This window comes from Filobasidium floriforme (assembly GCF_021052385.1).
Source record: "Filobasidium floriforme strain CBS 6241 chromosome Unknown HD553scaffold_1, whole genome shotgun sequence".
In the NCBI taxonomy this organism is placed as follows: Eukaryota; Fungi; Basidiomycota; class Tremellomycetes; order Filobasidiales; family Filobasidiaceae; genus Filobasidium; species Filobasidium floriforme.
The window spans coordinates 960,553-985,138 of NW_025763622.1; the positions used below are offsets into that span (position 1 = coordinate 960,553).

The 24,586-nt window shown below is 52.7% G+C and overlaps 11 protein-coding genes across 11 annotated transcripts; 6 read left to right on the forward strand and 5 right to left on the reverse strand.

Annotated features, from left to right (window-relative positions):
• Positions 1-198: 198 nt before the first annotated feature.
• Positions 199-3,576, forward strand: HD553DRAFT_302736 (CBF/Mak21 family-domain-containing protein). Its single transcript, XM_046178786.1, has 9 exons — positions 199-312; positions 388-722; positions 788-1,493; positions 1,565-1,709; positions 1,774-1,911; positions 1,980-2,110; positions 2,176-2,538; positions 2,606-2,900; positions 2,975-3,576. The coding sequence occupies exons 1-9, from the start codon at positions 250-252 to the stop codon at positions 3,529-3,531; spliced, it is 2,733 nt and encodes a 910-aa protein (XP_046040192.1). The 5' UTR covers positions 199-249; the 3' UTR covers positions 3,532-3,576.
• On the reverse strand, positions 3,547-4,737 carry HD553DRAFT_8644 (uncharacterized protein). Its single transcript, XM_046184552.1, has 4 exons — positions 4,521-4,737; positions 4,403-4,455; positions 3,825-4,339; positions 3,547-3,757 (listed from the first exon to the last, which is right to left on the reverse strand). Exons 1-4 carry the CDS (start codon positions 4,589-4,591, stop codon positions 3,692-3,694), a joined length of 705 nt encoding a protein of 234 aa, XP_046040193.1. The 5' UTR covers positions 4,592-4,737; the 3' UTR covers positions 3,547-3,691.
• A 114-nt stretch (positions 4,738-4,851) lies between these two features.
• Positions 4,852-6,911, forward strand: HD553DRAFT_302739 (uncharacterized protein). Its single transcript, XM_046178787.1, has 8 exons — positions 4,852-5,117; positions 5,187-5,306; positions 5,384-5,489; positions 5,573-5,844; positions 5,920-6,042; positions 6,116-6,168; positions 6,230-6,563; positions 6,633-6,911. The coding sequence occupies exons 1-8, from the start codon at positions 4,902-4,904 to the stop codon at positions 6,846-6,848; spliced, it is 1,440 nt and encodes a 479-aa protein (XP_046040194.1). The 5' UTR covers positions 4,852-4,901; the 3' UTR covers positions 6,849-6,911.
• On the reverse strand, positions 6,912-9,625 carry HD553DRAFT_302743 (gamma-glutamyltranspeptidase). The gene is made up of 14 exons (XM_046178788.1): positions 9,350-9,625; positions 9,259-9,279; positions 8,545-9,197; positions 8,322-8,478; positions 8,192-8,256; positions 8,071-8,133; positions 7,963-8,002; positions 7,863-7,902; positions 7,787-7,797; positions 7,600-7,725; positions 7,483-7,537; positions 7,202-7,422; positions 7,082-7,143; positions 6,912-7,023 (listed from the first exon to the last, which is right to left on the reverse strand). Exons 1-14 carry the CDS (start codon positions 9,513-9,515, stop codon positions 6,931-6,933), a joined length of 1,773 nt encoding a protein of 590 aa, XP_046040195.1. The 5' UTR covers positions 9,516-9,625; the 3' UTR covers positions 6,912-6,930.
• Positions 9,626-9,762: 137 nt separating this feature from the next.
• HD553DRAFT_8731 (uncharacterized protein) lies at positions 9,763-13,870 on the reverse strand. Its single transcript, XM_046184561.1, has 9 exons — positions 13,658-13,870; positions 13,551-13,588; positions 13,430-13,485; positions 13,260-13,347; positions 13,116-13,198; positions 13,038-13,049; positions 12,864-12,970; positions 11,619-12,804; positions 9,763-11,556 (listed from the first exon to the last, which is right to left on the reverse strand). Exons 1-9 carry the CDS (start codon positions 13,672-13,674, stop codon positions 9,838-9,840), a joined length of 3,306 nt encoding a protein of 1,101 aa, XP_046040196.1. The 5' UTR covers positions 13,675-13,870; the 3' UTR covers positions 9,763-9,837.
• Positions 13,871-14,082: 212 nt separating this feature from the next.
• On the forward strand, positions 14,083-16,533 carry HD553DRAFT_302746 (uncharacterized protein). Its single transcript, XM_046178789.1, has 8 exons — positions 14,083-14,581; positions 14,648-14,762; positions 14,831-15,120; positions 15,188-15,217; positions 15,286-15,342; positions 15,411-15,522; positions 15,601-15,962; positions 16,023-16,533. The coding sequence occupies exons 1-8, from the start codon at positions 14,264-14,266 to the stop codon at positions 16,443-16,445; spliced, it is 1,707 nt and encodes a 568-aa protein (XP_046040197.1). The 5' UTR covers positions 14,083-14,263; the 3' UTR covers positions 16,446-16,533.
• Positions 16,534-16,962: 429 nt separating this feature from the next.
• On the forward strand, positions 16,963-18,510 carry HD553DRAFT_302751 (uncharacterized protein). Its single transcript, XM_046178790.1, has 6 exons — positions 16,963-17,167; positions 17,224-17,328; positions 17,401-17,673; positions 17,743-17,805; positions 17,884-18,160; positions 18,230-18,510. Exons 1-6 carry the CDS (start codon positions 17,065-17,067, stop codon positions 18,381-18,383), a joined length of 975 nt encoding a protein of 324 aa, XP_046040198.1. The 5' UTR covers positions 16,963-17,064; the 3' UTR covers positions 18,384-18,510.
• Positions 18,511-20,179, reverse strand: HD553DRAFT_347042 (uncharacterized protein). Its single transcript, XM_046183269.1, has 5 exons — positions 20,027-20,179; positions 19,785-19,958; positions 19,214-19,711; positions 18,929-19,112; positions 18,511-18,857 (listed from the first exon to the last, which is right to left on the reverse strand). The coding sequence occupies exons 1-5, from the start codon at positions 20,044-20,046 to the stop codon at positions 18,834-18,836; spliced, it is 900 nt and encodes a 299-aa protein (XP_046040199.1). The 5' UTR covers positions 20,047-20,179; the 3' UTR covers positions 18,511-18,833.
• A 325-nt stretch (positions 20,180-20,504) lies between these two features.
• HD553DRAFT_338257 (uncharacterized protein) lies at positions 20,505-21,320 on the forward strand (the record flags this gene model as incomplete). The annotated part of the gene is made up of 2 exons (XM_046182334.1): positions 20,505-20,849; positions 20,925-21,320. The coding sequence occupies 2 exons, from the start codon at positions 20,505-20,507 to the stop codon at positions 21,318-21,320; spliced, it is 741 nt and encodes a 246-aa protein (XP_046040200.1).
• A 107-nt stretch (positions 21,321-21,427) lies between these two features.
• On the forward strand, positions 21,428-22,352 carry HD553DRAFT_9022 (uncharacterized protein). Its single transcript, XM_046184577.1, has 2 exons — positions 21,428-21,577; positions 21,660-22,352. Exons 1-2 carry the CDS (start codon positions 21,535-21,537, stop codon positions 22,220-22,222), a joined length of 606 nt encoding a protein of 201 aa, XP_046040201.1. The 5' UTR covers positions 21,428-21,534; the 3' UTR covers positions 22,223-22,352.
• A 945-nt stretch (positions 22,353-23,297) lies between these two features.
• On the reverse strand, positions 23,298-24,441 carry HD553DRAFT_338259 (uncharacterized protein; the record flags this gene model as incomplete). Its single annotated transcript, XM_046182335.1, has 4 exons — positions 23,298-23,365; positions 23,433-23,627; positions 23,689-24,074; positions 24,137-24,441. The coding sequence occupies 4 exons, from the start codon at positions 24,439-24,441 to the stop codon at positions 23,298-23,300; spliced, it is 954 nt and encodes a 317-aa protein (XP_046040202.1).
• Between the last annotated feature and the right edge of the window lie 145 nt (positions 24,442-24,586).

Consider the following 24,586-nt stretch of genomic DNA (forward strand, 5'->3'; position numbering starts at 1 on the left):
CCAGGGTGATCACTTGATCGATTGATCTGATCACTGATCGCCGCCCAACCCAAAGCTGAAACGCGCGCGGACATTGTTCGTTATTCTCGATGTCCGTCCTCATAATTATGTTTGTGGGTTGAGCAACCATGGATGGATATTTCGAAAGTTGCGACCGTTCAGTCAACGATGAACGAACGTAGCCTCAAATCCGTGCATTCTTCGTTATTGTCATAGTACCGTAGTCAAATTGGGACATAGGACGTCAAAATGGCTCCCCCTGTCAAAAATTCCAACAAACGGAATCCGAACTCGGCAAATGCAGCTGCAAAGGTTCGTAACCGGACGTGCCCGTAAAGTGCCTCTTGGAAGAGCCTTCGTTGACAACCTCTTGCCTCTGAATCACAGCCCAAGCCGAGCACCAAGCGGGCCAAGGAGCTCAATCCTCTCAATGGAAAACCAGCTCGTCGTCCGGATCAGCCGAAAAAGGTCAAGCTTCGCGACCAGAAATTTATCCCTGTGCCAGAATCGGCTTTCTTAGGCAAGGGGAAAGGCAAAGCTCGTGCGGTTGATGGCGAAGGCGACTCTGGAGAGGATTCTGCCGGGGAGCAGGGGGAGGATGATGACGAGGATGAAGACGACTTGGGGATGTTGGTGGATGGAGAGGATGACGAGGCCATGGAGTACATCAAGGCTGGAGGCGCTAGCTTTCTGACGGGACTTGATGCGAAGACGATCAGCAGGTTAGTTTCTGCCAGATATTGCAAAAACACGATGAATAAATCATTATTGTTTATTGTGGCAACAGATCGAAGAAGGAAACCGAGAGACTTCACGAGCTAGACAAGACGAAAGAACCTCTACCGAAAAGAGCCAAACGCAAAGCGGCATCCCCTTCATTCTCGGATCTCAGTGATGCCGAGCTGGACACGGACTTTGACTCTGAATTGGATTCCGAACTTGACGACGAGGATCTCGACTTGGATGACTCGGATCTCGATGAGAAGGTGAACCAGGAGTACGAGGAAGAAGAGAAGAAGCGGGTCCGCAAGAAGCCCAAGGTGACGGAGGCTGACGACCTGGAAGAGTCGTATGCGGCCCTGGGCAGGAAGCGGAAGGAAAAGCAGCTGGAAGCAGGGGAGGAGGACAAGGAGCATACCGAGGTCGGACATCTTCCTATCAAGCTCGCCAACGGCGAAATCGAGCAGCTGCCAGGAAAGACCCGGATAGCCATCCCATCAGGTCCACCTGACAAGAAGAAGAAGAAGCAAGAACAATCGGATGCAGAGACAGAGTTTACGGAGTCCGAGGCGTCCGAGGACGAGGAAGATCTCGTCGAGCGGATTGCCGGGGCTCGAGGCAAGTTCGGGCGGATGGGAATCTCCGAGATCTTGACGGCAGATCTCGATGGTGTGCAGTGGAAGGAGAGGACGAACAGAAGGCTGGGCATGGCCAAGGAGCAGATCGCCAAGATTGGTGCCGAGATTATGAGTGGAGGAGAGCTGATAGATATGGTGAGTTATAATCTGGTCTCGGTGAATAATGGTTCCATAGCAAAGCTGATTGTTCGAGCTATCATGTCCAGGTGCCTCTATTGACGAGAATGTCGACTTTCTCTTTGGAGAAGGTCAAGTCTGGTGACGAGTATGACACCATCCTGCCTGTTCCAAACTCGATCCGTGGTCTGGCCTTCTTGTCACAATTGGCGGTATACAAGGATTTGATCCCAGGTGCGCCGGTTCACTTCTAGTTTCACATCAAGTGTACCGTTTCTGACCGCAACAAACTTTGCAGGCTATCGGATACGTGAATTGACGGCACACGAAGAGGCGGAAAAGGTCCGAGACGAGGTCCGCCGCCTGCGAGAGGGAGAAAAGGGTCTTGTCAAGAGCTACAAGCTCTACCTGAAAACCCTCGAGACGGAGATCAAGCGTGAGTAACTGATCAGAATCGCTAGGTCACATTACGCACAGCTGATTGAAGCGGTATGGATCGATTAGGCAAATCACCATTGGCTTCGGTCAGCTTAAAGTGCATGTGCGATCTCTTGTCCTCGTTGCCTCACTTCAACTTTGCGGAGAACATCATGGGAGTCATTGTCGGACGACTCAGCAAGCGGACGTGGGACAGTGTGAGTCGGTGATACTCATTTAGGGAACCTCACCTTGGCACTGATGCTCAAATCGGTTCTTTCAGGACTCGGAACTCTGCCTTAGAACTGTCGTCAAGGTGTTCCGTGATGACGTAACGGCACACTACAGCGCGGTCTTGCTTCGCTTGATCGCTCGTATGATCAAGGAGCGTCGGTACAAGGTGCACCCCAACGTCTTGAGCTGTCTGTTGGCCCTGCGACTTCGGTCAGAGTTGAGCAGTCCGCACGAAACCAAGAACAAGGCCAGATATAACGACAAGAAGCCCGACGAAACCAAGGTCAAGAGCGAGATTAGAAAGAAGTGGATGAACAAGAACCGTAGAAAGGCGGAAAAGGAGCGACAAGAGGTCGAGAAAGAGCTGCAAGAGGCATCCGCTGAAGTCGACCAGGAAGAGAGGTCGAAAGTGGTAAGTGGCAAGCGTGTGAATTATCGCTGCATTTTAATACCTACTGATCCTCTTCCTATATCTCTAGCAAACTGAGACGCTCAAGAACCTCTTTGTGCTGTACTTCTCCATCTTGAAGCAGCCTAAGCGGTCACCACTGCTTCCTGCTGCCATGGAGGGTATCGCCAAGTTCGCGCATCTCGTCAACATCGAGTTCTTCCGAGATCTGCTCAAGGTGCTCAAGAACATCATCAAAGGGGATGGGAGCATGGACGACGAGGACGAGGAAGACTTCGCTGGACCTGATGTTGTGGGCAAAGGTATCGAGACACGGTTGCGTATGTTGGCCATCGTGACAGCCTTTGAACTGTTGTCCGGTCAAGGTATGTGCATTTGGCAACACTATAAGAATCGACACGTGTCTGACAATCGATCTCTGTGTTATTGCACACTACAGGTGAAGCCTTGACTCTCGACTTGGGAGAGTTTATCGTACAACTGTATGCGCTCCTCCATCCCCTGTGTCTCGACACGAACATCGAGCACGTCCCTATCGCCAAGGGCATCCCTATCGCTCAAAAGCCTTCCGCCACCCCGATCGACAACAAGAAGAAAAAGGGCCCGACCGACCGATCATCTACGGCAGATTTGCTCTTCAGATGTCTTCACCTCGTCTTCTTCTCTCGGCACGCTCACACGGCAAACTCTCCACCTTGGCGAGCGGCTGCGTTTGCAAAGAGACTACTGGAGTGCTCGCTTCACTTCCCCGCTGCTACCTCGAAGCGATCCATCGAGTTTGTCAAGATGCTTGTAGGCAAGGAGCCCAAGCTAGAAGCGATGCTCGCCACGGAAGACCGTACGGCGGACGGAGTTTACAGGTATGACCTGGACGACCCGCAGTTGTCTAACCCGTTCGCCGGGAGTTTCTGGGAGTTGGGCATGCTCGAGCGAGATCACTGGGACGAGGATATCAGGAAGCAGGCGGGGCTTCTCGCCAACGGAAGATTGGGTTAGATGCGCTCTTACTTTCGATATCTCGCAATATTGTAGAAAAGCAGATGTGGATCATGGCACGTTTTGTATCGGGTACACTCTGGATGACATCGATTACAGAATTCCAGAACGATCGTCAAACTGTCGTCTTCGAGCGAATGTAGGGGTATTATGATTCTCTCTATTGCTCCTTCTTGGACTGCGATACACCTGCAGTCTTGGAGACCGCCATGAGGTAAGGTGGTACCTAAGGTCGAAGCGATTGCGAATTCAGTCAACTGTTTCGTTCTGGTGAATCGAGTGACGAAACTAACCTGGATGCTAGATAGGGCAGCGATTCCCATGGCGACCAACGGGATAAAGACCAAGAACGAGACCAGCAACCCAGTGATGATGGGTTCGGTAAAGTACCTCTCCGGTTCAAAGACGGGAGCGTCGGTATCGTTCCCATGGGTCGAGTTGTGCTTGTTCTTGTGGCCGGGTCGGTGATGAGTCCCGTTCTTGTTCTTGTGGTGTCCATGACCCTTGGCAAACTCGGGGATCTGGGTAGTGGTGGTGGTCACGATGGCAGGGTGCCTGTTGACGGCATCGTCATCGTCATCGACGTGTTCGAGCGGCTTGGACGAATCCAGGACGTCCTCCTCGACTCTCGCTGCATCACTGTCCTCGTCCTTGTCCTCTGCGTCGGCCTCGGCTACGCCAGGGAAAAGCTCCTCGAGGTATTCTTCGGCTTGATCGGCGAAGTCTCCACCGATCTCTTTCAGGTCGTCGTACACGTTGGCAGCGGCGTCTTTGAGCGATTCCGTAGAAGGCTCCATCAATTGTCGCGCTACATTTCAATACATGGTCAGCCTCGCGATGATCGTGTTGAACAGAACCACCTCCAGCGTACCTTCCTGTTCGGATCGCTTGGCTAAATGTTTGAGCGTTGCATCATGGCCGGCACTATTCGATCGACAGGGAGGCGTTAGATTTCGACCTTGAGCACGGACGGAACGACATGTACTCACGCTTGTTGTGCCAGAGCCTGACCGGCGAAAAGGAGAATCGAGAGACTAGATACGTATTGGCCGACTCTCATCTTGGTTGCTTCGTGGATGTGAGGTTCCGAATGTCAATACGACTTGTACAAGGTATGATATCAATTGTCAAAGGCGAGCTTGATGATGGGCATGGTGGATGATGATGATGATGAGCCAGATTCGAGTGAATAAGTGTCAGGCTCAGCCCCCTGCCCCTGACATTTTATCCCTGTCGCCCATCGTCGCTTCGGCCAAGATCCCGATGGAGGGGACATTCTTCGACTTTCTTCGACTTTTGTTCTCTCGTTCGCTCTTGTGAACGGGTTTAAAGCACTAAAGCTAGCTACAAGACCCTGACTCTAGCTTCTCATGGTCATAGTACGATCCGCTTTCGTCAATGGCGGGGCCATCATCCCTATTCGCTGGTCTAGCGACGCCAGACGGGCGCAGCAGCAGTTGTCAAGAACGTACTCGACGCAGAAACCGGGGCGTCCTAGTCCGTCGCCGAAAGTTCGTGCGAGGGCCTTCAGAGTATACCCGAAACCAGCAGAGAAAATCATGTATGAGAAAGCTCTGGAAGCTACTGTGAGTAGCGTCGCCCGTTTTCGCTGTGGAAAAGAAGCATCGTCTCACCTCAACGGATGACGAATTCAGCATTCTAGAAAATCGAGCCTTTTGCGATGGGCAAGCGAGAAGATAGGTGGTGACTACGACAATGAGCTAAATAAGCGAGGCTATGCTGGAAAAAGTCTCGAGAGGGTGCATTTCAAGGCCGTGAGTTATGCTGTTCTCGGAATCTCGAGAGTAGGCTATCTGACATCTGTGCTTCCGATGTTCGATACTTCATGCAGTACTACTGGCCAGTCTGGAAATTCTCTTGTTTCGCAGAGACTAGAGGAGACAACAACGAGACCAGCATAAAAGCGATCATTGATATGCCAGATCATGTCATTCCAGGTACGTCTGGGCTCATTATCGCCAGACCGTCTGCCTTGAGCTCATACTTCTCGCTTCCAAATTGCTATCGCATACGAAATCAGGCAGCCATGTTTCACCTCTCTCTTTGCTACCATTCGGAAACGCACCTTTCGAAGCCCAATATGTCAAGCCCTATGATCCTAAAATCCACCTTACTCCGAATGTCCATCCGGATCTTCGAATGCCTATAAGCACTATTCCGTTCTCAATTTCGCCGTTTGACGTGATGGAATTGGCAAGAAACTCGGCACCACCTAGAGTGAGGTTAATGACCCAGTATCGGGGTGGGAACGAGTTTTGGATCAGCGCCAAGCATGATATCAGAGAGGTTATCGTGAGTGTATCGATTCAACGCGCATGCGTACCCGGGTCGAACGTAAACTCATCTCGTCATCTGGACGATCTGTAGGTAGCCGCATACCCCGTGTACCACCCCATTTATGTGGCTGAGTATGATTTCGTCCTCCGCGATGATCTGCCTACCCGACGTATAGCTGTAGCTATGGACGGATATAAAGCACATGGGAGCTCTGTGAGTGGGGTAATGTCCTGCCATGTCTCAATTTCTCGCCATCATCCAAGTATTGAGCCGGCCGACATTTCAGACCCATGAAGTCAAGGTATTTATACCTAACGTTCATGACGATTCGTGGAAAAGGTAAAGCCAACTTGTACTGCTCGCGAGCTCGATCGCCTCTCAACCAGACAGTATTGAACAGTACAAATCGAGGATACTGGGCAAATCGGGATGACGACCGGACCGATCTCAACGATTTAGGGGCGGACGCTTTCTTCCAAGGATTTCACGAAGAGACCTTGTCCATCTGGCTCAACCCGCCAGCGAGACCACGCACGCCGCCCACAAAAGGTCAAGATAAGCGGACCATCACTCTTGCGCCGCCTGCTTCCCCATTGGAATCAATCAAGGTGCATGAATCATCTATACCTTGGGATGATGTGCGGATACAAGAATATGGCAGTTCGGATTTCTTGGCGAACCGGGCGTGGGTACGCTTGAACGCTGAGAAATTCGGCGTAGACATTGCTGTCAACGTGAGTTCGCTGCCTTGAAACCTGGCCCAGATCTAGGTGCTTTGCTGATATTTTCACTGCCGGTTCTAGCGCTACAAAGGTGAAGCTATTGAGAAAGCCATCAAGACAAAGAACAAGAACGTCATGAAAGAGTTGGACCAAGACCCATTTTACGCCTTCCTGACCGGAAAGGCTGACGAAATGAAAGAACGCTGGCAAAGAGGAAAGCCGGACTGGTTGAAGAAACCAGGAAGTCTCGGCAAGAGGAGGATCAAGCCCGATCCTTCGGGACGATTCTTGCAATAAGGGAGACATGTAGTTGTTACGAATATACACCATTCCATACTGCATTACAATATCTTTGTACAACGTGTTTTCGACCGTTCCCCTAGATTTGGGCAGCAACCTGTCCATCCGCGCGTTGGTCCGAACCGCCTGCCCATACGCGTGCGCCTGACGGGTCCAGGACTTGTTGGATGATCTGAATAGACCTGGTGTCAGTTAGAAGTCTCATATTCCAGCCAATACTGACAACTGACCTGTCCTCGACCCGCCACGGCTCTCGAGAATCCTTGCGCGCGGCGAGCGTCGTGTCCCATTTCTAAAGAAAAAACATCAATCAAGACTTGCCACTGCCGCTTGCAACGGAGACTACCCACCTCTGAGCTTGTCGAAGACCTCGTCAGAAACCCCTTCTTCAATGTAGACCTCAGAGTTGACCTCCCCCGCGCTCTTGCCGCTCTTTTCGGCATCTTCATTGTCCGCCGAGGGCAGACCAGCGGAAATGCAGAATCGAGGCGCATCAAGAGCGGCTTGCGGGGTCATGCCTCTGAGGACATTTAGTAGCACCTGGACGTGTCCCTGGGGCTGCATGAAGCCGCTGTCAAGTCCGTTTATTTCAGCTTTGCGCCATAGCAGATATGAGGAGGCCAATTCTTACCCCATGACTCCGTACGACAGGAAGAGTTCGTCTCCTTTGGTGGCCATAGCCGGAACTATGACAAGCATGGATCAGCATGACATGCCGAACTTCGACGCCGCATCCCAATGGGCTTACTGATCGTATGATACGGGCGTTTGCCTCCCTTGACGTTGTTCGGGTGCCCTTCCTCAAGCGTGAAGCCGGATCCTCGATTCTGAAGCGTGAAACCGCAGTCTTTTGGAATTGCTCCCGTTCCGAAGCCTGGAGTACTTCAAAGTGAGTATGGTTCCCGTCCGAGACATAGTGCTGGCATCGATCTTACCAGCATAGTTACTAAACGAGACAGAGAGTGTTCAGCTCGATGGCTCAGGGTGTATCGGGAAGTCGCATTCGCTTACCTTGCAATAAATGAACAAGCGTTACCATCCTTGTCCGAGGCTAAAGTGTATACAGTGGCGGTAAGCTAAGATAGCGAGTTCAGTTGCGTGGTCTACTTACTGGTGAAATACACTGTGTCAGAGCTTTGTACGGGGGAGCCCTGAGGAACGAGATGCGGCTGGTCAGCAATGCTCACATCCATACAAAGCAATCACGCATCAAACCTACCTTTCGTACATCTACAGTAGACTTTTCCAGATCGATCAGAGCCGCTCGCTTGCTCAGATATTCCTGCGCAGATGCGGAAGATTAACCGCTGCAGGCCGAGGGGTAAAGCGAACTGGCTCACTTTGCTGAGCATTTCTTTTACAGGTACATGCACCACCTCGGGATCCGTCACATAGTAGCGTGTATCTGTGCAAAACCAAGAAATTCAGCTTTTTTGACCGCTCGCCCATGCTGAAAATGCTTCGTCTTACCGGCAAACGCCAGCCTGAGCGACTCGATCAGGATATGCAGGTACTCCACGGAATTGTGTTCCAGCTTGAGAATATCGTCTAGTTTCCCAGAGGCTTCCAATCCCTCGATGATCCCCAAGGCGACCAAAGCTGTCAAACCTTGTCCGTTTGGCGGACACTGGAATGTATAGTCAGCGTATCCAGCCGATGGTTGCTAGATGGTGTCGAACGTATATCTACCCACCTCGTATAGCGTCACTCCCGCTTCGCCGGCTTGTCCCTGCTTGAATTCGTATTTGATCGGTTCTACCACGTTGGCGGTATGAGAAGCGAGATCTTCCATCGTCATCACACCACCTCCAGACTGAACAAGCTCGACAATGGCCTCGGCGATCCTGCCCGTATAGAACCCCTTGGTTCCGTGTTCAGCTACGGCCTTGAAGGTATTGGCGAGATGAGGAAACTTGACGATATGGGAAGCCAAGGGAGCTTTGCCGTCCAGGAGCATGTCATGGGCGTGCGGAGAAGCTCGCTTGATGAGGTTTTCGCTACCCTGCCAGGCGTTTGCGTGAAGCTCGGCGGTAGGGACTCCTTCTTCTGCCAACCGAATAGCCGGAGCCAAGATCTCGGACAAGTTGAGCTTGCCGCTTCCGAACTCTTCGACCGTCTTGACCCAGCCGCTGGCGGCTCCAGGAACGGTCACGCTATTGAGATTGGTAAGCGGAATCGTGCGACCGTTGATGCCTTGAGAACGGAGGTGTTTGAGGCTGAGGGCCGCAGGAGCTCGTCCCGAAGCGTTGATGGCCCGGACTCTTTTGGCCTTTGCGTCCCAGAAGAGGCAGAACAGATCGCCCCCGATGCCGGTACAACTTGGTTCAGTCACATTCAGAGCGGCAGCTGTATTTCAAGTGGCAAAGTTAGCAGTACACGCACGAACTCCTGAATCTGCGGAACGTACCGGTAGCAACGGCCGCATCGGCTATGGCGGATCACATTGAACGTGAATTGAGCATATCTCTGCCAGCTCGACTCGGTCTCCAGTTGCTCACCTGCATTTCCTCCCTTGTTCAAGATCTCCAACCCAGCCTGACTTGCAAGGGTCTGACTGCTGGCCACGAGACCTTTGGTACTAAACACCGTCGACCGTCGAGACGGGAAGTGCGAGAACTGCGGGTTGTTGGACGGATGGACCACGTTCCAGTCGATAGCCGGCATGTCGGAAGTAGAGAGTTGGTGATGCTTTGGGGTAGGAGCAATTCAGGTTCAGGATGATGAGGTTATGATTATGATGAATACGCATCGAACTTGAAGCGGTGAGATGCGAGACGTGCATACCTTGAACCAGATCGACAGTCAGATGGATGGCACTGAGGGAAGGTGTGTGTGTGCCTCTTCGGCCGAGACCGACCGACCGGTTAACGCGACGAGGCACCGTCGGATCTGACCGACACACACCCACCCACATTCTCCAACGAAATCGAATATGAGCTGTCAACCTATCTACAATCTAGCTATCCTGAGACAATCGATTATGAAACTAGCTGTCCTGGCGATACTGTCGTTCGCTTTCCTCTTGTCGGTCATCTACGTGTTGTGATTGGTATTGTCCCTGATAGGGTGTTTGCGCAGGGTATCCCTGAGACATCTGTCCCGGCGGCATCCCGTAAGCGTACGGATTGTTGGGAGGCATCATTCCCATCCCCATCGGCATCCCGAACATGGGACCCATCCCCATCGGCGGGCTCATGGGAGGTCCAAAGGGAGGTATCATCGGCATCCCAAACGGTGGGTTCATCATCGGTCCTCCGTAGTATGGTGCCATCCCGGGCATACCTTGCGGCAGGTCGGGCGATAGGAGCGTCTTGTACTCTGCATTCGGTCGTTGAGGCAGGTCGGGAGGTGGGGTCGTCTGCGAACTGCTACTGCCCGAGTAACTTGGATGCACATGCGCAGGGTTGATTTCACCGGTTCGCGGACCGCCGCTACTGCTACCCTCGCCCATCCCGGTCTGACCCATGGCATTGACAGCCTCTTCGTACCGCCGCCGCATGGCGTCCTTCTCTTCTGTAGCGGACGCCCACCTCGAATGACCTTGAGAAGAGCCCGACCTAGGAGCTTCTGTGGGCCCAAACTCTTGCCGGGTGGGTGTGGCACTGCTCGAACCTCCGTGCCCGTGCCCGCTATCAGACCACCCGGAGTCACTACGCCTCGCCTGGTGATGATCCGAGACCTGTCGGGTCGCTTGCTCATAACGATGCTTCATCATCTCCTTTTCCTCGGCGGCGGTCATGAAGCGCGGCGACAGGTCCAACGGAGCCGGTCGTGAGCTGCCCATAGATGATGCACCTCGACCAGACGATGAGCTGCCTTCACCCCGGTCCGCCGTGCGACTGCTCGATCCCGCCTGAGCCTGATTCATCTGATCCTGGGCCTCGTAGAATCGACGCATGGCCTCCTTGTCGCTCAGAGGCTTCATAGACGAACTCGAAGATTCGGCTCCGAATGGCATATCACTCGCGTCTCTGTTGTTGTTGAATGGAGGAGGAACGGCTTGTGCGCGCGCGATCTTGTCTTGTGCTTCGTAATACCGCTTCATCTGCTCCTTGTCGCTAAGCGGTCGAGGTAAATGGCGTGATGTAGTCGGACTCGTTGCGTCGTTCATACCAGGCATAGACGATGACGTGCCCTCGCCGTTGATGCCTAAGCCAACGAATGGGCTTGACGGGGGCTCTGATGATTCTCGGGTAGGAGACAGCGGCGCTGCTCGCATGAGGTCGCCCGGCATTTCGGCGAGCGGAGTAGCTAGCGGCTGCTCCGTACGAGTATCGCTCTCATGCGAATCGCCGCTTCCTTCCCTCGCTACGGGCATCTTCTCCCTCGGATAAGTGGTGTCATGTCCAGAGCTCGACTCGGCAGGAGGATCCACGACCACTTGTGGATGCCCAGATTGACGAGGACTATACTCTGGCGGAGGCTCGTGGGGCACATCTTCCGACAAACCCATTGGCTCAAGATCAGCTCCCCCAGACAGTTGTGTCATAGCGGCATTCCTTCGGGCTTCGGCATATAATCTCTGTTTTTCCGCCTCCGCTGCATTCCATCGATTTTGGCTCGACATCGGATTATCCTGCTGTATCTGAGGGGAATGTTGAACCTCCCCATTTTCGTTCAGCACGACCCTGCCGCCATCCTGGTGGACGTAAGAGCGACGGCTGGGTGTGGGACTGATTCCTGGTCTTTCCAGTAAAAGAGAACCCTAAAGTTTGACCTCGAGATGCGTTAATCAATCAATCCCAGCGCGTAAAGCTGCTGACTTACGGGTCTTGCATCGAGACTTCTGCGGCCGTCTTCGCTGACTATAGTCACCCCGGTCGGAGTTCTGGAAGGTCCAGCTGGTCGCAAGTTGGCACCCGGCGATCCGTGAAGCGATGGCCCTCGTTCCATTCCCTGACCGGAAGACCAAGACATCCTTTTCGTATCAGCAAGAACGTTGACCGACTGATCGGGCAATCCAAACGTCTGAGGTCGGACCCGATTGAAGTTGTGGCCGGCGTCGGATTGCAGATCCCGCACCGACGATACGTCTGACTGTGATTGCCACTGAGGATGCGAGTATATAGAAGAAGAATCCACAGAAAGCGGCCTCGAGGCGAATGGTTGGGGAGTCAATCGTGCATGGGAAGGCATGTCCTGAGCGATGGAGGGATTTATGGGTCCGTAGTAGCTGTTTCGAGCTGGACGACCGGGGTGTCCGGGGGAGAGCTGATTGGCAGGGTTGATGCGAGGTTCCGGGAAGGCAACAAATTCGGTGGGTGGACGCCCTCCTCCGGCCGGACCCGCAATCGAACTCCTGATCGAAGTCGTCTGACTGTCTGACCTGGCTACTCCAGGTCGGCCGACTGGGAAAGGACATAGTGCGTCCACCATCCCGATCTGGTTGACCACGTCGTGCGCTCTAGGTCTACCATAGATCCCGAGAGTGACTTGCAGGTGCTCGAGCTTGACGTCGCCCATCCCTTCCATGATCGCTTTGACCGAGAGCTCGTAAGCAATATCGAACAGCTTCGCACCTTTTGTAGTATGTGCTACGAGACCGGCAGGCACGACGAGTGCGATCGACCGTTTCTTCTCTTCCGTCCGACCGATCTTCTCTCCGACGGGAACCTTTGATTCGTGCACCACTCTTGTTCGATTCGAAGATGCTTGTTTTGCACCTCGGCTGACCGGCGGGCGAAAGGTTATGACCTCGATCAATTCGAGGTGGAAAGCCCGGAGTTTCAATGGTTTCGGTCTTGATGATCGCAAACAGGCCAACACTTCGATTCGATCGGCCGGTCCAAAAGCCGTATAGTTGCGCATGACGGTCAACTCCATTTCGTCTAGTACCGTCGAACGCGTCTCTGGAACGTTATAGATGGGCCAGGCCGAATGTTGCTCATGTTTGGTGATGAAGATGGCTTGAGTCGTCCGGGTGACCGGGTTCGAATCGCGTCGTAGCAGACCGCTATCGAGATCCGTTTCAGCATGACGGTAATGGAGTGCTATGCGACATATATGGCTCACCTTTTCGGTTTGTGAGACAGGTTTGCAACGAGCTCGTATCGTAGTCCCCCACCTTTCGGTTTCATCTCTACAGTTCCGGGAATATTCAGAGGCAGTGGTATATAGAACTAAGCAGACGGAAGTTGCATCAGACCTATCCGTTTGGTCTGGTCATACTGTACACCTCTCATTCACCTTGAAGTCCGTCTACATTCCCCAACATTCGAGCAGCATGAGAATCACAGAGGGAAAAAGACGTCGCGGAAGACTCACAGCCTTTATCGTCTCCCACTCTTTGCCCGCGGGCGCCTGCCAGACAGTGACTGGAGCTCCTACAACGCTCATAGTAGTTTGGCCTTTGACCCCATGAACCGGTCAGATTCCATTCAATGTTGGGGAGGTATACGGGAAACTTACCTCCTCCAGGCATATTTTCTATCCTTACAAACTCGACTTGTATTGATCTAGCTTTGACTTGATTTGATCCTGGTCTAAACTCGAGGAGCTGTTTGCACGAAGAAAGGTATATGCGTTAGTGACAAGCTCGTCTCACATCCGCTCCATACGCTGCTACGTTATCAACGCACACCATGTACCGCTGGAGGTTTCCTCCAAGGTTCTTGACCCAGAATGCCCGGCCATCCTGTGGGACAGAGTCAATACGAGTTGGAGATATGATTGGCGCTTGATCCTCTACCCTAGACATACCTTGTAGGAATGGCACATTTGGCAGGGTCTGGAAGTTCCTGCAAACACAACGGACAAGCCACCGTCAGCTTTGATTCGGTAAGTTTTCGCATACCCAGTACACAGACATTTTTACGTTCGACATCCTGATCCAGGCCTCGCAACCGCTATTTGTTTACACTTGCAGTATCCTCGCTGTGGTCGAATGTCGCTCTGAAGTGCTATCTTTTGGCAACTATGTCCATCCTTCTGGAAGATCTGTCTCTTCCTTTTCTGATTTAGGACATAGTCGTCCGCATCCGGTACATTGGCTCGTTAGATTATCCGAGCGACTTGTCAACGATCGATTGCAAGAACCTCTTTCTGAGATCTGAGATGAATATGGCCAAGCAGATGCGATAACGTCATCTTTACGTGAAGCGCCGAGGCAGTTCAAGCAATATCCAACATCACGTGATCAAAAGTATCACGATGCACGATGTCCAAGGGTTGAAAGCAACTCGCACAAGAAGCAAGAAGTGACATCCTGCATGCACAAGACACTTCGGCTTGACAAAAAACTAACCCTGGAGGAAAATTAGTCCGGCAGGGCAAAGGTCTCTCACGCACGACATTCGAGGTTACTCGATGATCACCGCCCTTCGGTAGCCCTAGTGAAACGACATTTTCGTCGCAACTTTCCAGCACCCGGATACGCTCTTTGAAACCCATCTCGCAAGGGCTACCGACTCGAGATGGCCGACAAGGAAGCCGTAAGGCTCGCAGAATACATCATTCGTGCCGACTTTGGCAACATTGTAGCATCGGTCGCTTCGATCTTGCTTCATCGAGGTCGGATGCGATTGACCGAAATTGCACATTTCACCAAACTGCCTCGTCGACAGGTGGCCGGGATCCTAATCACCTTGGTTCAACACAACTTGGCGTGGCATTGTGAGACCGAGTTGGGGCAGCGGACACAGGAATTCTTCGAGATGAACCTGAAGGAATGTCTGATGAGGCTGAGGTGGGGGCGAATCTTGGAGCTGACTCAAGAGAACATGGGTGAAGACGTGAGCCAAGCAAACGTGTTCATGATACTGACGACTCGCTAATCTTCCGCGATTGGTGGTGTTCAGGCTCGACTAGTTGTTCAGGTCGTACTTCAGGGAGGAAAATTACGGCTGCCGCATATTCTGCAGGATCAAATATTGGGCCTCGATTTGATAACAAGCCCTTCCAAGCGGGAAGTCCGTACGTAAACTTCACAGCCGGGTCTGAACTGAACTGAAATCCATATGCTAAACGTCCTTGTCCACCAGGCAAACAACAGCTGACCGAAGTCGTATACAAGCTCATCATCAACCGATACATCCAACCGACCACGCCCATCCTGCATCGAACGCCTTATGACGAGATGCTCAAGAAGCGGAAGGCCAAGGAGAAGTCTCGGTCGGCCCTGCTCTCGGTGAAAGAACTGGCTCAGATCAAGAGCGACGTGATGGGCGAAATGAGGGATCTGGTCAAGGAGGAAACGAGCGCGGACAAGGCGTTGCTGAAGGCGGGGGTGAAGCGGAAAGCTGATGCTGGAGTTGGAGGATCGAGCAAGAAGGTTTGTTCCTGAGCCCTTCGATTTTCATCTTGCTCTTGCTGATGTCATTGGTGTTTTCCCATTCTAGCACAAGGGTGACGAATTGGAGATGGTAGACGTAAGCTATTGAAAGCCCGCAACGTCCTCAGGGAATCCCGCTAAGTCGCGATTGTTTTGGGTCATTAGCCAAAAGCCATGTTACGAATAAATTACGAAAGATTCGATTGCCTATTCCGAAACAAGGTGAGTGATGCAATCGGTGCGCTAAGTTGAACCTACATGCTAAAACATATCGTCTTCGTATTTCTCAGCTGATCGAGCTGGCAGTGGCGGATCGTTACAACAAGGCCGCCGGGTTCATCGTCAAGGGCCTGATGAACGTCATCTCGGCCGAGGAGGACAGTTTGCTATTGGAAACATCTTGTGAGCTGCTGACAGCGCGTTGAGAAACCGAGCATGTCGACTGATCGCTCACGGAAATATTCGCTTCGAATCTCGAAGCGACTGGGGGGATGCAAGCTGTATTCACGCAAATGCGAGAACACGAACGAGACTCTTTATCTCTTGGTTTCGGAGGGAAATCCTTGACTTCGAAATCCAAGATCCACGAACTCCTCGCTGGATACGCTGCCATCCTCGCAGGCGAGGACGACCAGAACGCCTATCGAGCAGAGGGAGTCTTTCTGGGACGAGACATCATGGCGGCCTCGGCGAGCGGACCCCAGTATATGGTACTTTTCGAGCGTATCTGCAGTCGGCTGAAGAGGCAGCTGTTGGAGAGTTTTGTCGAGGAGACGCAGGGTCCGATGGGGAAGCGGGTGTTCAACGCCGTCATGCACGGTGACAAGGTGACGGAAGAGATGGTGAGTCATCGGGACGTAATCATTGAGCTCGAACACTTTTGTCTCACCTTGGATTCGCAGGTCGTTTCGAAAGCGCTCATCAAGGGGGACGACGCCCGAATCAAGCTGAGCGCGCTCAAGACCGCCTCTCTCGTCACATTCCAAGCCATATCTCGAACGGCCGACCGTTCAGCATCTCGTTGCACATTCCTCTACTACGTCGACCTCTCCCGAGCCTATCAGACCATCCTCAGCCGGATGTACAAGTCGCTAGCGAACATCCATCAGCGAAAGGAAATGATCTACCAAGAGTACGAGGAAACGTTCAATAACAGTCAGAGGTCGGACGTCTTGGAAAAGACTGGAAAAATGGACGAACGGGACCAGGTCAACTTGGTCAAGATGGAAAAGGAGCTGGACAAGTTGAACACGGCGCAGTTGAGGATGGAGACGAACGTTTTCGTCTTGCGGGATCTGCCCGGAGGACCGCTTTCCGTCCGGTGAGCCTGGATAGCGTGCGACTTCTGCTCTTGATACTCAAATGCTGATACACCTTCTGAAACTCGATAGACTGGATGATCCGTTCGTGCGGTAATATCAATCGGGATGTACAGACTTCTCGACGAACTCTTCTATGATCTATGCCATCGTCGCATGTCCATGATCCGCGTTCCGCGTGCGTCGGTCAAGTCCGCTCAAGTCGGGGAAGGTCCTGCTCGCATCCGTTTAGACCATTTTGGCGGTTTCTAGCGAGCGCCGATGTATGATAGAGATGCCAGCTAATACAACAGGCTGAAAGGAATCGCGCATGCTCCTTGCTAGCTCTTCGAACAGCTTGTACGAGATCTGAGACGTCCGTTCCGATCCGATTATCATCTCGAATGGAAAGGAGCGGCGTGAGGATCCCCCGTTATCTCGGAACGTTTTTGCTTCCGTCCGATTCGGGGATGTACGCCGATGATATCGGTCGCAAGAGCGCAGAGTATATATACATCGCGACATCGTTGAGCGTTCACCAGCACATCTTCCCACAGTGGCGTACAGTGGTCTCCAAAGTCCTTCTTGTTCAAGCCTTCCCGAATCCCCGACGTATTATAGCTCTTGCCATCAGATTCCTCTCATAATGTCCTCATCAGAGCCCGGATACCTCAGTGCCGCTCGATACGGCAAAGATCTCGTCAGGGTCGCTCGAGTCGTCAGGGAGGGCAACGTTCATCATGTGGTCGGTGAGTCCGAGCCAGTCCTCAGGGTCGAGCGGTACACTGAAGATGATTTCTGACAGAATATACCGTCCGGGTGATGCTGGAGGGTCAAATCGAGACCAGCTACACCAAGGCCGACAACAAGTGTGTCGTAACGACGGACAGCATGAAGAACACGGTCAACGGTGAGCATAGGTCTGACTGAAATTCATTTCTAGATCAGAAACTTGAACTCTCATCCGTTTTCCATGTCGTAGTCTTTGCCAAGACGTCTCCTCACGTCTTGACGCCAGAGCTCTTTGCCCTTCACCTGGCTCTTCACTACGTCAACCACCACGACCATATCAACAAAGCTTTCATCGACATCCTCTCTCACAAGTGGTCCCGGATCCCCGTCCAGGGCAAGCCTCACGGATGGGCGTTCACGAGGGATGGAGAGGAAAAGGCTGTGATTGCGGTCGTGGCGGACGCGACTGAAGGCAAGCAGAACGTCAAGGCGACGGTAAAGTCGGGGATGAAGGATCTGCTAGGTGAGTTGAACGCTGGATCCCTCACTAGGCAAGTAGATACCTAATGCCTCTTTCACGATGTTTTTGCAGTACTCAAGACCGCTGGTTCGAGCTTTGAGGACTTCTACAAGGACGAATTTACGACACTCGGAGGTTAGTGCAGTCGGAGCTTGCTCAGATTATATAGGGGTAAACAGGGAGACTTATCGATTCCCTGCTTCCGTCTTACAGAGGTCGCCGACAGACTATTCTCGACTTCTGTTACCCTCGACTACACCGTTCCCCTTCCCTCGTCAATTCCTCTGACGATCGATTCCATTACCGAGATCGGCAAGAAGCTGGACTTTCCCCGAATCTTCCGCACCGCCAAAGAGGTCACGCTGGAAGTGTTTGCCACGGACGAGTCTGCTAGTGTTCAGGCGACCATGTACAATACCGCTCAGAAGTTGCTTAGGGATGCCAAGGAGATCGAGAAGGTCAGCTACAGCTACCCGAACAAACACTACATGTGAGTCGCTTTTCCCCTTATATAGCAGATCGTCTGCTGGCAGAGGCTGATCCTGGCGACATCTCATAGTCCCGTCAACCTCGCACCTTTCGGTCTGGACAACGGTTTGGGACGAGAAGGGGGCGCCGAGGTGTTCCATCCTGCCGCCGACCCATCTGGACTGATCACGGCTAGCGTGACGAGGAAGGGAGCCGGTGGATCTTTACCCAAATCTAACCTCTAGCAGGGCGGTAAAACACTGGATGGAGCCCTATACATGCTATACATAGATTCTTGAACCTTGTAACATTTCAGTCTTTTTCCCTAATGATCGCGCTATCGATTGCGGCATACTCCAGCACTCCAGCAAATGCTTGATAGTGATCATGATGCGTTGGGGACATCTTGAAGTCTCATTACAATGGGCTGTGGTTTGGGTCAGATATACAAGCCCAACCAGAATCACAGCCGGCCACCCAGCCAGCCTTCTTCTTAGGCTCAGATGGTAATAGATCGAAAACAGCGAATGGGGGGTTGAGAAGGGTGTGAGGGAGGCGAAGGGGAAGAGTGAGGGAGATAGTGCAGGAAAGAAAGTTGAGAAGAGAAGCCCTCGTGATCGGAGGGTATACTTTTACCTTTTCTGTTCAATCGAAGCAACGCATTCGGCAGTGCAGGACCATACGTCATTGCGCGTTTATACCTTCACCTTCTTTTCCGCCTGTCAGTCGCAATGTCGGAAATGGATGAGCATGTGATCAAGTTCCCGAGCGGTGAGAAGAGTGGACTCACAGGCTCCTCAGTAGCTGGCGCTTCCGTCCCTTCGCTCTCGTCCAACTTTCGCTTCTCCGCGCCCGTCTCTCCCTCTCCGTTCGTCGATTCTGCTGTTGCCGCCGTTGACGCGGTTTTGAATCGGTCTTCTCGAGCCTTACGTCTTCGCTCTTCCTCGATCTGCTCGGCGGTCTTTTCTACTGGTCTAAGTGGTGTTTCGCAAACAAAGAGAAAAGAACGCACGTGTTCAGCTACGTGTGCAGGGTCGAACTGGTTCGGACAGCGGTTGCGAGATAGCCGACTCACGCAGCAGGTTGAGGAGCGGTCTCGCTCTTGGTGGTCTCGCCCGTCACGGCAGCCTTGACGGCTTCAGACTTTTCGACCAACTTGCCCTTGACCTTTTGCATAGCGCCCGGTTTCTCGACGACTCCCCACTTGGCTCGACGTTTCGCCAAGGCTTCCTCCGACTCGGCCAAAGATGCGGCAGAAGGCGCCGGCGTAGACGCAGCAGCGCTTTTTCCACTGCCAGCCGCTTTCTTGCTCTCGGGCTTGGTAGCTTTCTCGACAGGCGCCTTGGGAGCAGATGCAGCAGGCGGGACGAAGGGGATCCCAAACTTGGCCGCTCGCGCTCGTCGTTTCTCGAGCTCGATCTCTGCCGGGCTCTTTTCCGCTCCAACGCCGAGTTCGACGAGGGTGGTAGGTGGGGCTGCCTTGTCCGAGGTGATGTCGACCTCGGTCGTCTTGCCGTCTTCATTTGGGATAGAGGTCATGGTCGTCTCGGATGTCTGTTCGCCAGGGTTGGATCTGGTGTGGAGTTCGCAACAGAGCTCCGTTAACACCTGCTTTCAAACAGTAAAGTAGATCTCCTGAGACTCACGCATCAGGCACCTCAGCACCCTTGTCAGCTTCCCTAGTAATGGTCACGCCAGGAATTTGCGGTACGCCGGTCTCGGCTTCGATCAATCGATCGACGAGTTCGGCTTTTTTGCCCGTTACTGGGAGGCCTTTCTCGGTCAACATCGACTTGAGTTCGACCACGGTATGCTTGTTACTGATTGCACGGAGGAAAGGCTAGGTCAGATATGGTCAGGAGTAAGGAAGCGTTAGAGATGCGCTTACAGTTCCTCGGAACGCGTCATGATGTTTGCTCGGGATGTCTGGTCCTCGATTGTTTTTTGCTGTCCGTTTGTTCCGTAGAAGGTTGCTAAATACTCTGACGTATCGTAGGACTGTTGCTTAGACTGAGCGATGGCAATATGCTAGTACGCTATGTGATGATGGTGGTGGCCCTACGAGGTTGAAGAGGTTTCTACTCCGGGAAAGCGATGATATGATGATGAGGTGGAACGGCAGCAAGGGGGGAAGGGGGAGCAGGAATCACGTGACATATCATGTCGAGACTGATGACGTAAGGCTTGCAGGAGGGGTGGGGGTCCTTTAGATTCAGATTGCTCGACTGCGACTTGCTTGTTTGCTTGTTTGAATCACTCGATCACTCGGCTCTAAGCCTCGAACATACTACTGGCTATTGGGTCCAGGGCGGGCAACTCAGAGATCGTCATTTCAATACATCCGGATCTCGAACATCAACAGAAGGATGCCCTTGCTCCTCATCCTCAAATCCGCCTTGATCGCAACGGCCAACGGCCTGACCCTACTCGCCATCTGCCCACCCCATGTAGCCTCTACCAAAGATGGTGACCGAATGATGGAAGATGTTACCTCCCCTGAAAGGATACTCGCGAGCGACAGGACACCTTGGATGGAGAGACTAGTCGTCTTTGGCGTGACGGCGTACGAGATCTGGAGCTTGCGGCAGGGATACGGGAAGATCGGTGGATTGCCTGCGAGATTAGGCGAGTTGGGAGCGATACTTGCCATTGCGGGGGCGACGCTTCGATTGAGGTGTTACCAGGTATTGGGACGGTTCTTTACCTTCAAGGTGAGCCTCCATCAGCCATACCGTACTCCGATATTAGCTGGGTGCACCGAACGTATTCTAATCTTTCCTGTACAGGTTGCCATCCGACGAGAACACCGCCTGATCACCGGTCCTTTTCCATACGATCTCTTCCGACACCCCTCTTACACCGGACTAGTGCTCATGAGTATCGGTCTCGTACTTCGAGGAGCGACCTCGGCCAGCTCGTTGCACTTTCCGCTTCTAGACCAGCTCGCCGTCAAGGCTGCTCAATGGACAACAGGCTTCCTCGCTTCCGCATTTGGGATTAATACCTCGTCGGATACGGTACAGACGATCGGCACGAGCGGGGCTGGTATCCTTCTCATAGCTGGGCAAGTAAAAGTCCTAAACGCCCGGGTCAGGGTGGAGGAAAAGGCGTTGAAGGAAGAGTTCGGTGGCGAGTACGACCGGTACTGCAGGAAAACGTGGAAGTTCCTGCCAGGGTGGTAGGCGTAGCGTGCTGTGAGCATTCGATAGATGACGATTAATAGCATCATTGGCTAGAAAGGAGGGAGGGGTCCATGTGGTAGCTTCTCAGGATGTTCGCTCGCGATCCTGCAGTGCCGAGTGCTTGAGGCTGAATCATCACCTGATCATTGCTCTGTCTGAAAAAGCCTTCCTTTCAGTGCCGCAGACCTTGCGTGATCGGCCTTGGCGAGTATATATGGGCGACGGTCTTGAGGTGATTGGAATTCGTACTTTCGTCGGTAAGCTTGACTTTGCTTCATACCCAGAAACCCTTCCACAGCTGACCGACCCGACCTACCTCTCGAATGGACAACAAGAAAGACAGACTGCGAGCGCAGCAACGATATATCGATCTCCAAACTGCTATTCTGCACAACAATGCTATAGATGAAATCCGAAGGTTAGCAGAGGCCGGAGAGCCAGTGACATTGTTGAAAGATTTCGGGGACAGAAATCCTTGCGCTCTCATAAAGCGCGCCTCGACAGACAGCAAACAAGCGCGGATGGAAGAGCGACTGAGGGCGATAACTCTTGCTACCAAAGCTCTCCCTGCGAAGTTCCATTTGCAGCCTGAAGACCTTGACTGGTACAAGAGCCAGGACCCGAACAAGATTTTCGGCTTTGCAGAGAGCCAATCGGATATTGCCACGTCTGTATATACTGGAACAGGCAACCCTGAGTCGATCGCGTCTGGCCTGACGGAGCAATCGCGGGCCAATCAATTCCTGGAGCCCAGGCCTACTGACGACCATACGATAGGGGCGACTTTGTCGAGGCCTTTATCGTCAGACGAAATCGCAGAAGTGCAAGGACGAATAGCTAGCTCGAGACTTGCGGGAACGCAACATCCTGGCAATGATGCTGATAGTCTGTATGACATCTAGGCGCCGTGCTCTTGTTCATTGTATCGCAAGTCGGCCCGAGCGACGAATTCTGCTCATGCGCACATAATAGGGTTCTAATGCAGAATATCCAATAGGCCCGAGTTCCGGAGACCGCAGTAAACAAGCGTCGACCCAAAAGTCTGTGTGCGGCCTTTCCTAAGATAGCTCGTGACTATGACGTTCCCCGTTCGGTTAGGAAGAAAGGAATGATTAGCGGAGAAGCTCTTTTGTTTTGCCTGCTGCCGGTCGGCTGCGCTCGAGAGTCCAAGACTGACATGACGTCCTTTCACTCGCTCGCGTTCCCGTTAGCCATGGCGCAAGCGTGATGCGGCTACTTATATCGAGAAGAGGATGTGTCTGAATCGTGGTAACGCAGTCCGCCACACCAATAATGGATGCCTGCCACATACCAATCTCTCCAATCGGATACTAAGTTCACTGATCAGCATGACCTTCAGCCAGAAACCTCAGCGCTCTGGCGTGGCTCTCCCAACGTTTGGACTCGATTCAGTCCCAGCAACCGGTTCTTCGGATACACGCTACCTTCTACTCGAAGGGGATCCCAGTCAGGCTAACCCTCTGGCTTCGAAAGGTGCCACTGGCGAAGGGAGCGATATCTGTCAGCTGGCCGAGACCCTGGACCACAAACAGGGGCCGAATTCTAGTGGCACGGGAGAGGACAGTAATAACTACGAGTATTCAACTGGAAGTGATAAAGCATCGGCCATCACTATCGTATGGGTCGGCGCAATGATGTACCCACCGAAACCCAAGATTGGGCCCAGTAGAGCCAAGGCAGATACGTCATCGGTGGTATTGTCTTACGATAGCGCTAGCGGTACCATGTCCTCTTACACAGCAAGCAGTCGATTTTCTCTGCAGAGTCTAGGAAATAGGTAGACGACACATTTGACCCGCAAGCTCCGATCTCTTGGTTAAAGAAGCCCTGTTTTCCACCTCGATGTATAACAGAATCTAGTTACAGAGAAGCGTTTGGAGATGATGTTCTGGGTATGATGTGATATTTGCCGATACAAATCTCCTACGACGGACGATATGATGATTGAGACGAGTGTCATGTCTTGAACACGATGATGAGCAGAAGCAGAATGACTATCAGGGCCACGATCGTGATCGAGCTCACTGTAAGACAATGGTACAGGTTAGCTTGGTCTGAGTCGATATGATGATTGTACAGGCTTGGACGCACCATGCTCCCTACTGCCCTTGGCCACCTTGTCCAAGCTCCTCCCTGCTCGTGACATCCTCGCGGCGGTCCCGTCCATTCTTGCATCCGTGTCATCCAACAACTCATTTTGCAGATCCAGCTCGTCCCCAATCTGTATTGACATGTGGTGATGCCGGTTGATAGAGTGCGACAAGAGGTCTAGCCGTGCGTCTTGGTCTATCGTTGAGGATTAATGTTTAGCTCTCGCTATACTTGTACTAGCTAGGTGACGACTGACCGTCCATGACCCCTCTCTGATCTTCCAAAATCTGCTGTTCGTTCAGCATCCCTCTCCCTTCATCTTCGGCCTCATCCGGATCATAGCTCCCCCTTCTGCCCTTAAAGCTTCCCGGGTTGAACAGAGGATCCTGGTCGGCCGGTATCGTGCCTGACGGATGTACCACCAGATCGTCATCCTCGTCCTCATTATTATTCTCGTTCTCGTATTCGCTAACGTTGTCCCTGTAGCTACCCTGACTCGAGGATGCTCGCCAAGGGATTTCTGAGGGAAAGTTGTTCATGGCCGGTGTAGGGGGAGAGACGTGCAGGTCAGGGACGGGACGGGCGGTCGAAGTCGAAGAGGCATCATTCGAATCAATAAGCTCTTCTGTCGAGATTTTTGGACTGCAGGTGCGCTGTCATCAGTGATTGAGCAGGCATAGAGACGACATCAGAGGATCACTCACGGCGATACGGGCCGAGCCAAGCCCTTGACCTTTTCCCGCCCGATATCATCCTGTTCCATCAGACTGATCATCCTATCATATCGTTCCCCGATATCCTTCATTACTGGATCCGACGCTCCGTTTTCTCTAGCCTGTTCCTCGATCTTAAATAGCCCATCCCGCACAAAGTTGAGTGATCGGACGATTTGCGATTCGGTCGATGCTGAAGGCGATAGGTTCAACGAGACCACGCGTGATCTTTCCAGGATCATAGACGACAGCGAAGTCAGCCGTTGATTCAGCGATGCCGTCGAAGGGATGGACATGGTAGGGGGTCGGCCAAGTAGCTGCAGACTATCTAGGGGTTCCGTCGAGTATGGTTCTGCAAGTATGCGGCGCTGTCGAGGATACCCGGTGTTGGTGCGTGCGGGCTCTTCGAGAGGTAGTCTCGCTGTTATAGTATCGAGATAG

Coding starts and splice junctions, on each gene's coding strand:
- HD553DRAFT_302736 (XM_046178786.1), top strand. CDS start 250: ATGGCTCCCCCTGTCAAAAATTCCAACAAACGGAATCCGAACTCGGCA. Junction 723..787: donor GATGCGAAGACGATCAGCAG/GTTAGTTTCTGC, acceptor TTGTGGCAACAG/ATCGAAGAAGGAAACCGAGA. Junction 2,901..2,974: donor TGAACTGTTGTCCGGTCAAG/GTATGTGCATTT, acceptor TGCACACTACAG/GTGAAGCCTTGACTCTCGAC.
- HD553DRAFT_8644 (XM_046184552.1), bottom strand. CDS start 4,591: ATGAGAGTCGGCCAATACGTATCTAGTCTCTCGATTCTCCTTTTCGCC. Junction 4,456..4,520: donor CAGGCTCTGGCACAACAAGC/GTGAGTACATGT, acceptor TCGATCGAATAG/TGCCGGCCATGATGCAACGC. Junction 4,340..4,402: donor CAAGCGATCCGAACAGGAAG/GTACGCTGGAGG, acceptor ATTGAAATGTAG/CGCGACAATTGATGGAGCCT.
- HD553DRAFT_302739 (XM_046178787.1), top strand. CDS start 4,902: ATGGTCATAGTACGATCCGCTTTCGTCAATGGCGGGGCCATCATCCCT. Junction 5,307..5,383: donor AGAGGGTGCATTTCAAGGCC/GTGAGTTATGCT, acceptor TACTTCATGCAG/TACTACTGGCCAGTCTGGAA. Junction 6,169..6,229: donor CATGACGATTCGTGGAAAAG/GTAAAGCCAACT, acceptor AGTATTGAACAG/TACAAATCGAGGATACTGGG.
- HD553DRAFT_302743 (XM_046178788.1), bottom strand. CDS start 9,515: ATGCCGGCTATCGACTGGAACGTGGTCCATCCGTCCAACAACCCGCAG. Junction 8,479..8,544: donor CGGGAGTGACGCTATACGAG/GTGGGTAGATAT, acceptor TATACATTCCAG/TGTCCGCCAAACGGACAAGG. Junction 8,003..8,070: donor CTACTGTAGATGTACGAAAG/GTAGGTTTGATG, acceptor CTCGTTCCTCAG/GGCTCCCCCGTACAAAGCTC.
- HD553DRAFT_8731 (XM_046184561.1), bottom strand. Junction 13,486..13,550: donor AAATGTGCCATTCCTACAAG/GTATGTCTAGGG, acceptor TCTGTCCCACAG/GATGGCCGGGCATTCTGGGT. Junction 12,805..12,863: donor CTGTCTCACAAACCGAAAAG/GTGAGCCATATA, acceptor GGATCTCGATAG/CGGTCTGCTACGACGCGATT.
- HD553DRAFT_302746 (XM_046178789.1), top strand. CDS start 14,264: ATGGCCGACAAGGAAGCCGTAAGGCTCGCAGAATACATCATTCGTGCC. Junction 14,763..14,830: donor CCCTTCCAAGCGGGAAGTCC/GTACGTAAACTT, acceptor CTTGTCCACCAG/GCAAACAACAGCTGACCGAA. Junction 15,523..15,600: donor TTTGCTATTGGAAACATCTT/GTGAGCTGCTGA, acceptor CGAATCTCGAAG/CGACTGGGGGGATGCAAGCT.
- HD553DRAFT_302751 (XM_046178790.1), top strand. CDS start 17,065: ATGTCCTCATCAGAGCCCGGATACCTCAGTGCCGCTCGATACGGCAAA. Junction 17,329..17,400: donor CATGAAGAACACGGTCAACG/GTGAGCATAGGT, acceptor TCCATGTCGTAG/TCTTTGCCAAGACGTCTCCT. Junction 18,161..18,229: donor TACCCGAACAAACACTACAT/GTGAGTCGCTTT, acceptor GACATCTCATAG/TCCCGTCAACCTCGCACCTT.
- HD553DRAFT_347042 (XM_046183269.1), bottom strand. CDS start 20,046: ATGACGCGTTCCGAGGAACT. Junction 19,113..19,213: donor ACCGCTCCTCAACCTGCTGC/GTGAGTCGGCTA, acceptor AACACCACTTAG/ACCAGTAGAAAAGACCGCCG. Junction 18,858..18,928: donor CGCCAGCTACTGAGGAGCCT/GTGAGTCCACTC, acceptor TGCGACTGACAG/GCGGAAAAGAAGGTGAAGGT.
- HD553DRAFT_9022 (XM_046184577.1), top strand. CDS start 21,535: ATGGGCGACGGTCTTGAGGTGATTGGAATTCGTACTTTCGTCG. Junction 21,578..21,659: donor TGGAATTCGTACTTTCGTCG/GTAAGCTTGACT, acceptor ACAACAAGAAAG/ACAGACTGCGAGCGCAGCAA.